The sequence below is a fragment of the Arachis ipaensis genome, chromosome B4 (genome assembly GCF_059453495.1).
Source record: "Arachis ipaensis isolate K30076 ecotype BB chromosome B4, ASM5945349v1, whole genome shotgun sequence".
Lineage (NCBI taxonomy): Eukaryota > Viridiplantae > Streptophyta > Magnoliopsida > Fabales > Fabaceae > Arachis > Arachis ipaensis.
Genome location: NC_142439.1, coordinates 95,010,070 through 95,021,534, shown reverse-complemented (window position 1 = coordinate 95,021,534; position 11,465 = coordinate 95,010,070). Strand labels below are relative to the sequence as shown.

The 11,465-nt window shown below is 34.7% G+C and overlaps 1 protein-coding gene across 2 annotated transcripts; it reads right to left on the bottom strand.

Moving 5' to 3' along the window:
• Positions 1-1,338: 1,338 nt before the first annotated feature.
• On the bottom strand, positions 1,339-6,735 carry LOC107636623 (enolase, putative (DUF3527)). Of its 2 annotated transcripts, none has more exons than XM_016340120.3 (3): positions 6,390-6,735; positions 2,627-5,136; positions 1,339-1,952 (listed from the first exon to the last, which is right to left on the bottom strand). In XM_016340120.3, the coding sequence occupies exons 2-3, from the start codon at positions 4,982-4,984 to the stop codon at positions 1,701-1,703; spliced, it is 2,610 nt and encodes an 869-aa protein (XP_016195606.1). In that variant the 5' UTR covers positions 4,985-5,136; positions 6,390-6,735; the 3' UTR covers positions 1,339-1,700. The 2 variants fall into 2 exon arrangements, with proteins under 2 accessions (XP_016195606.1, XP_088342016.1); XM_088485890.1 differs by lacking the exon at positions 6,390-6,735 and adding an exon at positions 5,321-5,424.
• Positions 6,736-11,465: the final 4,730 nt, after the last annotated feature.

Below are 11,465 nucleotides of genomic sequence, written 5' to 3'. Positions count from 1 at the left end.
AGGCCGGATATTACTCATGCAGTTGGAGTTGTTCGTCGGTTTCTCTCTAATCCTAGCAAGGAACACTGGCAAGTAGTGAAGTGGATTCTCAGATACCTTAATGGTACTTCCAGAGTTTGTTTATGCTTTGGAAGTGGCCAACCTATGTTGGATGGTTACACAGATGCAGATATGGCTGGGGATCTTGATTCAAGAAAGTCTACTTCTGGTTATATGATGAATTTTGCAGGGAGAGCTATGTCATGACAATCTCGACTTCAGAAATATGTTGCTTTGTCTACGACAAAGGCAGAATACATTGCTGTTGTTGAAGCTTCTAAAGAACTCTTGTGGATGAAGAAATTTCTACAATAGTTAGGCATCAATTAAGAGAAGTTTGTGCTATTCTGTGACAGTCAAAGTGCTATCCATCTCAGCAAGAATCCGACGTTTCATTCCAGATCGAAGCACATAGAGGTGAGGTATCATTGGATACGTCAAGCGCTTGAGATGAAGTCATATGCACTTAAGAAGATCCATACTGATGGTAATGGTTCAGATATGATGACTAAGAGTTTACCTGCGGTGAAGTTTGATTCCTGCAAAGAGAAGGCGGGCTTGGTGGAGCAGCCTATCCCCACTTGAGTTGGTGAGGGAGAGATTTGTTGGTGGGTCCCCAACCAAGTGGGCTCACAAATTTTAAAACAAAAAAGGGAAACAAATGAAAATAAAAAGAAAGTGGCTAATAGCCACGAGGAAGAGAGAGACAGAGAGCTTCATTCATTTGAATGAAAGAAAAGAACGAGGGTTTCGGCGTCGAGAGAAGAAGGAAATTTGGGGGAAAAGGGCATGTCAACTTTGATCACATTGACCAAGTAAACTTGCTCCATTTTTTATGAAATTTTAGTATGTTATTCTTGGTGTAGAGATGAACATTAGGATATAACTTGCTAGTTGTATTGCCTTCTCTTTTGCCTGATTTGAGATACCCACTTTGTGGAGGGTTTATGTTAATTTCATCAGTTTTGATGATGTATTTTGTTGATTGTTGAGATGCCCTAGTATTACTAGGAAGACTGTTTGTGTACCCATTATTCTGATGGTGGAAGATTTTCTGGATTAAGTCCCGTGGGTTTTTTGTCCCTCTTTTGGGGGATTTTCCCACATTAAAATTCTGGTGTCTGATTATTTAATTTCTGCCATTATAATTATTGCTTGGAGTATCTTTGGTATTGCCTATTTAATCGCACAGGTTGTGGGAAAATTATTTTTTGGTGCTTCCGCTGTTAGACAGGTTCTTGTTTTGAGCCTGTGTTGAGTTTTTCCTAACAAAAACCTACAAACTTAAATCATATACTATACAAAAAACGCCATGTTATTTATTTGATTTATATACGTACCATAATTTGAACAACCAAAAGTACATTGAAGGCACAAGCCCAACTTTGGAGCATCTTCTAGTTTCAGCCTTTTCTATTATACATGCCCAAAGTTGTGCAGTATTTAACCCTAGAGGTTTTATTCGTTGATGTTGTATTTTGTACAAACAAGGGCAAGGCGTTGGTGCAGTGTGGTACTTTTGTACAATGAAAAGAAAAATACTATGAGCTTACATTTTCTGCTACAACAGTTTCTACGGTAAGGAAGAAGGGAAAAGGGAAGTAAACAGAGGCATGTTGTGTACAGTGCATTCCCTTGTTTCTTTGAGCTACCTGCGGAAATTAAACTCTGCCAACTGGGGAGACTGGTGGAATTGGATTATAATTTATTGATGCTTTTCCTTGAAGTTCATACTTGATGTCATCATGCATGTTACTCATTTCTAAAAAAGTTGGTAGTTTTTGGCTGCTCAAAACGGCCACAGAAATGAAGAATGCCTGCAAATGATCAATCGTTGAGCTGAATTCTACCGAGTAAAATCCATCCTTAAGTGGTGCCAAAGTGAAAAGTGGTGTGCTTGGATCTGCTCCTTCCTGAAAGTTAAGAAAATTGCTAGTGTTTTAAAGGGCGATCTATAATAAAGAATTGTTTATATTAATTAGAAAGTGTGATCTCTTATCCTGAATGTTTTTTCTCTTATATTTTTTTTTAGTTTCACTTATGAAATAAATAGTAAGAGATTATATTTTATCTTCTAAAATGAAATTCAAAATTTAAAGGATCTAAATCTGTTTTCATGAATTCACTAATTAGGTAAAGTATTGTGTATAATTTACAAATGTCAATTTACAATTTTTCTGTGTATCAAAACACCATAAATATATTTTTTTGAATAAAATAATTTACATATGACGTATTTATTTCCGTATCAGAATGCAATATATTCTATGTAACTATAGTTTTAGGATAAAACTATACAATAGTGAACTATATTATTCTTCTCTCGCACAACAAATCTTTTCCTAATACACAGAAATTTTGTTTGTCTTTTTATGTCTCTTTTCTAGATTAGTCTTCTCTCGCTAATTCTAAATTTCTGACACTTTCTAGTTACTAAACACATTTACATATCTATAGATGGAAGATTTTGATAAAATAAGAAAGAATGAAATCAATGTTTTTAATGCATTGAATGTACAAAAACAATTTAAAGTTTGTGCTATTTATAAATCCTCAAAAATAAAGATTATACTTAAACACTGCATACCTGGACAAAGAGTTGGAATCTCTCATGTTGAGGTTTTGAAGTTCTTGGAACATTTGAACTAGGATTCTTGTTGGAGATAACGAGCAGTTTGCAACCAACATCCCAACCGCCACAATCACACGTTCCGCCGGATTTCCATCGGTAGATCAACGGCGAAGGCTCTCCTTTGGTTGGTTCACTATGCACACCGCCTGGAAGAATAGCCGTGATGTTACCACACACATCTCTTTCTCCTGATATGCAAAAGCATCTTTGATCTTCCAAGCACTTCAAGCATCCCTTCTTCATCAAATCATAATCATGCAGCCCCTCGCGGCTCGAGTTTTCACAAGGAATCTCCATAACAATGGCTGCAAGCTCCTTCCTCTTGCTGAGTTTTGATGCCTTTTGATCTGCATTGTCGATTTCAACTCCAAACAGGACATATTCTTTCACCATGCACTGTCTCTTGCTGTTCTGGTTGCCCCTTTGGTCGATCTTTCGGCTCGAAAACTTCATCTGACCAACCATATTGTAGACATATCCGCAGCTTTTATCTTTGCTTACATGACTCCTCCATCCACCACTCTTTTTCTTGATTTCGTTAACAAGGTAGAACGAAAAACAGAACCCTGCATCGTCCTTCTCCGGCGAGGCCAAACTTTTCATGGTAGCTGCTAGAACCTTTCTTTCATTATTGAGCAAAAATTTAAACAAAGGCAGTCCATTCTTTATTGTTAGCTGCAGAATGGCTTGAATCGACGATCCTTTGCTTTTGTTAGCGAACGGATTTAAACCTGCGCTTGCTTGTGCTGCAAGACTACTTTCGTTCGAATGCTGTGTGTTGGATGCATTATGCTTCAACAAAGGATCAAATAACTTAAGAAAGGGAGTGGACCTTGTTCTCTTATGACCCTTTTCCTTTTCCTTCATAGAATTTTCTAAAGATTCAGTTGTCAAGGGTCCAGATTTTGCACTAAGTTGCGGAGGAAGATCCTGCTCCTTCAAACTGAAACTTCTTCTCATCTGATCAAAGCTCAAGCTAAGCTTGTAATTCGGAGAAGAATTCTGGCTATTCTGATCTGCCACCTCAGCAGTTTCTTGGCCATTCTCAAGCTTAATGTTTAAGACATCCTTCAAAAGGAAAATATCTCCAGGGTGTGAATCGACATCCGAATCCGAATCAGCAATGTGTTGCATTCTTTCTGAAGAAGTGGAAGGTTCATCAGTCACAGAAGTCAGTGTACTAGAATGTCGAATTTCAGAACACAACTCTTCGGAGACCTCTTCTGGAAGGAAAGTGAAGAGGCTACTGTGGCTTGATTCCGAATCGTCATCATCATGTGAAGATCTTAATTTAGACAGCTCATAATAACCTGCAGTAGAAGAATTGAATTGCTGAACTCGGCGCGGTCGAAGCAGAACAATATTGCTTGGTTTGCTGTTGAATTTCCTATGACCATCACCATCTGCATCTAATGTCTGAAACTGATCCATCATTTTCTTCTGAGAACTGAACGAAACTCCTTTGTTTTTCAGCCTTAGCGATGTCTGTCGCCGCGGAGAACTCGGCTTGTGAATTCTCTCTTTTGTCCTGAGGATATGCTGCTGCTGCTGGATACCCTCCAGGCTCTTCTTAGCTTCAAAATTAACATCTCTACCATAATTTAAATTTGAATTAGAACCCAGTGAGACTCCATTATGATTCCTAGACTTAGATGCAAGACTTTCAGTCCTCCACTCCTTTTGATGAGTCTTCTTCCGAAACGACTCGAATTCAACAGATGAAACATTTGAACTTTCAGGAAATACTTCCTTATGAGGTGCCTTGGAACCTGAAGAGTCCAATCTTTTCTTGTTATCATCAAGTTTTCTACCGGCACCAGCAATGTTAGATGATGTACCGGGGGCTACTCTCGATGATGAAGCTTCGCCAGTATTGAATTTCGCGAAGCTGCTATATAGAGCCGGAACGTGCATTTCTCTGTTCTTCCATTTCTCAAGCCTTGACCAATCCAGAACCCCAAAATTCAAGGCCTTCTCTTGGAGGTTTTCGCCTCTATCCGCGCTGCGCTGGAGATAACCTGGCAAATTGGACATGTACTTAACAAGCTCATCACTATTAGTCCTCGAGCTTCCCTTGGAGCTCTTGTTGCGGTTAGCAATCTTTTTTGACACATCTTTCACTGATTTATGATCAGGATCATTGCATTGTGGTGGAACAACACCACTAGATATCTTTTTGGCTTTCAACTTATCTGGATCCTTTGGACATGGATGGTTGCTGAATTGGTGTAGAGGAGAAGGTTCCTTATTCGCTGTCCTGGCGCCACTTTGCTTTTTCGAGCTGTTCTTTTTTAGGTGTAAACTGAACCCCATCTCTTCAGAGGGGAATCAGAAACTCGTTACTTGCAAATTGTGTATTCAATGTTGAGACATAACACTAACATATACTCAAATTTCCCTCTGATGTTTCACCAAATATGCTGCAGTGTTTGTAGTTTCTTTCTCCAATAGGGAAAATTATCTATCTGCAAGAAAATGTTCACGCTAAATTCAGTTCCATTGAAAGGGACTAATCAAGTTGTATAAACATAGAGGCAAATGCAAGAATATGATGAGAACATTACAAAGAAGCAAATAAATTTAACAAATTCCTAGAAGTACTAAACAATACTCCGAAACATGTTAGTTGTAAGATATAGTCAATCGCACCTTTTACAAAGAGACTTGCTTCCTTCGTTCTAAACAATGTCATGAATATCAGATAATCATATTTTGCTGTTTTACTTTTGTTTTTTATTTTGCTAAGGTTTAGGGACCCATAAAACAAACTGTAAATTTATTACAAATACTAAGTTGATCGAGTCGTAGATAAGTTTATCCCTTTTCTATAGTTTTTTAAGTTAAAATAGTTAAATTAATCAAAGATTATATGTCTAACATATCCCGTCACGCACAGTCTCTTTTGAATTCGGTTTGCGTGAACTTTTGCATGTTTTCTTTCTCTTTTTATTTGTATGCTAAATTCTTTCTTTTGGTGGTAATAAAGGATCAAATTCTAGACCTTCAGATTATAGAAACTACCAATTATCCAAAAAATTTAGACTGATAAAAATATGCTCATGAATGATTATATCTCTAACACTAACTAGATGATTCAAATATCAATACTAAAGACAAAAAAAAGGCAAATTGATAATGAATGGAAGAGAGTGTGAAAAGATTGTATTAAGTGTAGAAAATGAAATGCTGGTAGAGCTGTAGAAAGCATTCCCCACGTTCTAATACAGCAAGCAGAGATAAAAACGATGGATATCTAACTCGTTTCCTCGAACAACACACTACTACTACATTCACTAACCATTGGTGCCACTTGAGTTATGCGCAAATGATAGAGTACACATAATTTCACATCATTTTGTTGCCATAGTGATTAATGAATGCGTTTTGTATCTATTAGGCACAGAGCCCAAAAAACAGAACACAGATTGCAGCAAAAGAAACAAAATAAGCATACGCAACTTCAATGGCTAACAACACTCGTGCAACACATGGAGAGTGACATCTTCGAGGGGCAATTAATGCCGAAACAACGATGGGTTTCTAATTCCTAGCACGTGCTCAGAAATTCGAAAGAAAAGAAGAGTAGAAAGAAACAGAACACACACAACGTTGCAAAACAACATTGTCGAAAAAAAAAAGGTTGTTAAAAACTTAAAAGCTGTTGTAAACAATCGACAAAGATCAAAGTGTTTGTGAAGAGTGAAAGAAATGAACTTACCGTTATTGGAGAAGAGAAAAGAATGGTGGAGAAGGGAAGGGAGGTGAGTTAGTTAGTTATGTGAAGGCGGGAAATAAAGTGTGGTATTCGGAGATCCCGAGGATAGTTCCGAAAGGGTGGTTGATGGGGTGGCTTGAAAGATGGAAGAAGCAAAGGAAGGTAGATTGGAAGCGAAGTAAAGGAAGGAGAAAATAATCAGTGATGATGGCAGCACTTGTGAATGTATTTTGATACACAATCATGATTCTTCGTTGTCATTCATCATCGTCATCATTATCATGGCTTCTTCCTACTACTAATCTTGGTGGATAATACACATAACACATGCCTCTTTCTTTTTCCTTTTACTCTTTTCTATTCTAGATTTCTAATCATTTCTTTGAGTTTTATTTTGAATTGGAATTAAGTAGAAAAAAAAACCACCGTTGTATTTGGCAAAATATTATAAGACGCGACAAAAATAATAAAAAGGAATATTATTTTATCAATAGTAAACAATTTTTGTTTCAGGCAAAGTATTTATACATTTGATTTTAAATTTTACAGAAATATTTGGATAACTATTTAAAAAACACATGTAAAAAATCAAATCAAAATTTGATCTTTAAAAGTTTTAATATTTTTTAATTTTTCTTGATATTAACAAAAAAATCACAAAAAAGATCTATGTAGCATAAAATTTCTAAATTTTAACGATAAAAATATCATTTTTTTAATTATGTTGGTAATAAATCGCATAAAAAAAGTCAATTTTTGAAGTTTTTTTAAGAATATATATTTAATATTAGGTATTATTGTTGTATTTTAAAATATTTTAAAAATATTTTTGTTGTTAATAAAAGTAAAAAATAGTTTTGTCAACATATTTAAAAATCAAGAACAAATTTGGTAGTTTGTCCTATAATAATTCATGTGTGTGTGCAAATTTTATATAGTGTGTTTGTAAATTATTCTGATTCATGTGTACTTGTTTAATTTAAAAATTAAGGAAATCTCAAAAATTATTAGTGGATTGATCAATTGTTAGGAAAAAAATTATTATACCTGTAGAATTTAATTGAAAGTAGACTAAATGTATGGTATATTTGTATGTATGTACGTATTCGTTATTTAATTTGTACGTTAAGATTGTAAACAATAACTGTAGTAAATTGGTGAATCTATACGTATAAATAATGAGTCATGTCGTTAATACCGTGAATTGTAATACAAGTTAAGATTATCTTCAAATTTTCAGTGCAATACTAATTAGTAATTACACCATCATTAGTTAATTAATATGAGTTGTGATTTACGAAAGATGATGGTGTGTTCTAATTTCTAAATTAGTTGATAACATGAACGATAAATATTTTGCAATTTTTTTCAGCAGAAACCCATAAGTTATGCTTTTCTGGCTGGCGTATAAACGCATCTAAGTGCTTCCTACCCTCTAAAACAAACAGAAATGGTTATTTTTGAGATGGGAAATTACATACCACTTTTGTTCTCAAATTAGTGTTCATTTTTAAATTTTAGTTAAACAATTATTGAAATTTGTAATAATGAGCTGCAAGATCCTAGAAAAACCATGATTTCAAAAGTTAGGTATTATTAGGTGAGCTTAAAACCTTATAAAATTCTTTTTCATGTATTAATCTTTCAATATAAAATTCTTTTTGATTTATTAATTCCTCTTTTTTTATGTATTAGCTCCTCATTGTGGATTTTTTTTTTATCTATTAATTCCTCGATTCTCATAACCTAACATCTTTACTCATCCAACAGCATGATTCGATTTTCAAAACCACGATTCTTATGTGTGCTAATGAGAACCACTTTGCCAGGGCTGTTCTTCATCTCGTTTGTTGATTTTTTTCTTTCACTTGGATGCTTGCCTCGTTAAGTAAAGAAAAGGAAGAAATTATTTATTTATTAGAAACATGATAATCACACTCTTAGTTTAATGTTATTCTATACACGATAATTCATAATTTTTTATGTTATATATTTGTATAAATCTATAAAAAGAAGTGACATTATTAAAATATGACTGATAATAATATTTATTTTCTATGTATTTATTATACTATTATATGGCTTAGCTATAATATATGTGCTCTACAAGATAAAATTATCATTTAAAAAAATTTGTATAAAAAAATATAAAGTTCAAATTTTTAATACATTTATTATATATTTATTAAAATAAAAAATTTAAATTTTTTATTAATAATAATATAGTATTGAACTTGATTTGGAAAAAAAATGAATGACTTGCTTTTCATTAAATTTGATGTTGGTATATATATGTACAGCTGGATGCATAAATAGTGACTTAACTAATTTATTAATTGTACACCTAGCATGATTTAGTAAATAAATATCATTCTAATACTAACTGTTAATTCTAATATCTCTCTTCAAGTTTGGCATATAGATGTTTAAAATACCAAATTTGGCTATAAGGTTATGAAATTGAGCTGCTAAAATGGGTTTGGTGAAGATGTCAGCTAGTTGGTATTTGGACTCAATATGTATCAATTTGATAAATCCAGCAACTAACTTCTCTCGGATGAAGTGGCAATCAACTTCTATGTACTTTGTGTGCTCATGAAAAATTGGGTTGGTAATGCCTTGTACTCTGCTTCAGCTAAGGATCTTGATATTGTAGTCTGTTTGCTTGATTTCCAAGATATAAAAGAGTTGTCAATGAAAGTGCAGTAGCCTGTGACACTGCGTCTGGTGTCTTGACACCCTGCTCAATTTGAATCAGCATAGGCCATGAGTCGTATGTTGGAGTTGGCTGGAAAAAACAAGCCCTGTCCTGGACTTCCTTTCAAGTACCGAAGGATATGGTGGAGAGCATCCATGTGAGATGAGCTTGGACTTTTCATGAACTGACTTAAGGTGTTAACTGCATAAGTGATTTCAGGTCTGGATATTGTTAAGTACATTAGCTTGCCCACCAGCCTTTGATATAAGGATAGATCACTCAAAGGGGTGCTATCCATTGAGCTCAACTTCAGGTTAGGTTCTATTGGTAACACAGCTGGGTTACAAGCTGTGAAATTAGTGTCTTGCAGTAGGTTGAGGGTGTATTTTTACTGACATAGATAGATGCCATCAGTGAATTTAGCAATTTTTAGACCAAAAAAGTATTTCAAATCTTTAAGAATCTTGAGTTTAAAGATGGATTGAAGTAATTTCTGACCGTTTGACAACATAGTGGAGAAAGCACTTGCTAGGATGATATCATCTACATACATCAGTAGATAAACCACATCTGTACCAGACCCATAAGAAAAAAGAGAGTAATCATTTCTTGATTGTTTGAAGTTTTTCAGCAAGGAAATTGATAACTTGAAAAATCACTATCGCAAAGCTTGACGTAGCCCATATAAAGAACGATTTAGCTTGCGAATAAGTCCTTTATTTTTGTCCTTGTGTCCTAATGGAAGCTCTATGTACACCTCTTCGAAGAAGTCTCCATTTAAGAAGGCATTGTTTACATTCATTTGCCACAAAGATCATCCTTTGATAGCTGCTAATGATAAGAGAACTTAAACAGTGGCAAGCTTGACCAATAGAGAGAAAGTATCACGAAAATTTATCCCAGCTTATTGTGTGTACTCTTTTGCAAATAGCCTCGCTTTATACCTGTCCATAGTGCCATCAACCTTGCATTTGATTTTGTACACCCACCTGCATCCAATGGTGTGCTTGTTTGGAGGAAGATGAGTCAAGGTCCAAGTGTTATTATCTTCCATAGCATTCAGCTCTTCATTCATTGTTTTTCTCCACTCTAAAAATTTTACTGCCAGATAAAAATAGGTTGGTTCTGAGATGGCTTGGACATTTCCAATAAAGACAACATATGATGGAGTTAAGTGTCTCTCAGTGTCAAAGTTACAAATGGAGTTGGTGGCCTAGTTGCATTGGTAGTCAATAAGGTAATTAGGAGGTTTTCTTTGTCTTTGTGATATCCTAGTGGTAGTTGTTGTTTGGTTTTGGAAAATGTGAGTATTTTTGGTGGTTGGAATAGTCTCAGAGTTTGTTATTTCAGTAGTATCTATTCGAATTGGTTTGTTATTGGTGTGTGTTAGGGTAGGATCAATGAGTGCAGGTATGTGCGGATCAGGAATGGGTAAGGGTAACACTATGTTAGAAAATTCTTGGATGAGAGAATGGTTTAAAGTGTTGATGGAGTGAAATGAGAATATATTTTTTAAGAAATTTACATTTCTAAAAATGAAAATCTTCTTCTTCTCTATATCATACATCTTGTACCCTTTATAGCCAACCCGGTAGCTCAGAAAAATAGCCTTTATAGCTCTTGAAAAAAATTTATTTCACTGAGATAATAGGGTGGATGCATGGCAGAGGCAACCAAACACTCTCAAATCTTGGTAATCTGGATGCTTTTGGAAAATTCTCTCATATGGAGTTTGAAAATTAATAATAGGGCTGGGCAATCTGTTAATGAGGAATGTGGCTGTGAGAACACACTCTCTCCAAAATTGAATTGGTACCTTGGACTGGAAAAATAGGACGTGGGCTACATTTAACAAATGTTGATGCTTGCGCTCTGCAACAGAGTTCTGCTCAAGTCTTTCAACACAAGAGAATTGGTGGAATATTCCTTTGGATTACAAAAAGTCAGTGAAAGCTAACTCCTTAGCATTATTTGAATAAATCTGTGTCACATGTGCTTTGAATTGTGTCTCAACCAGAGAAATGAAATTAATCAAAGAATTTGTTGCATCAGATTTATGCTTGAGTAGGTAAGTCCAAGTGAACTGTGAATAATCATCAACAATTGTAAAAAAATATCTCACTTTATTGTGTGTAGGAGTCTGATATGGCCCTTAAATGTCACAATAGATAAAATCAAATGGAGATTGACACAAGTTGTTATTTGCATGAAAAGATAAACGTTTAAACTTTGCTAAGGAACATTCTTCACATCTTGAGCAATCAAATTTCAAGGGATTATTTGAAAGAAACTAACTTAATTTTACAAACACATTTTCTGACATATGACCTAATCTTGCATGCCAAGTATAACTATCTACATGACAAAATAAAGAATTGGAA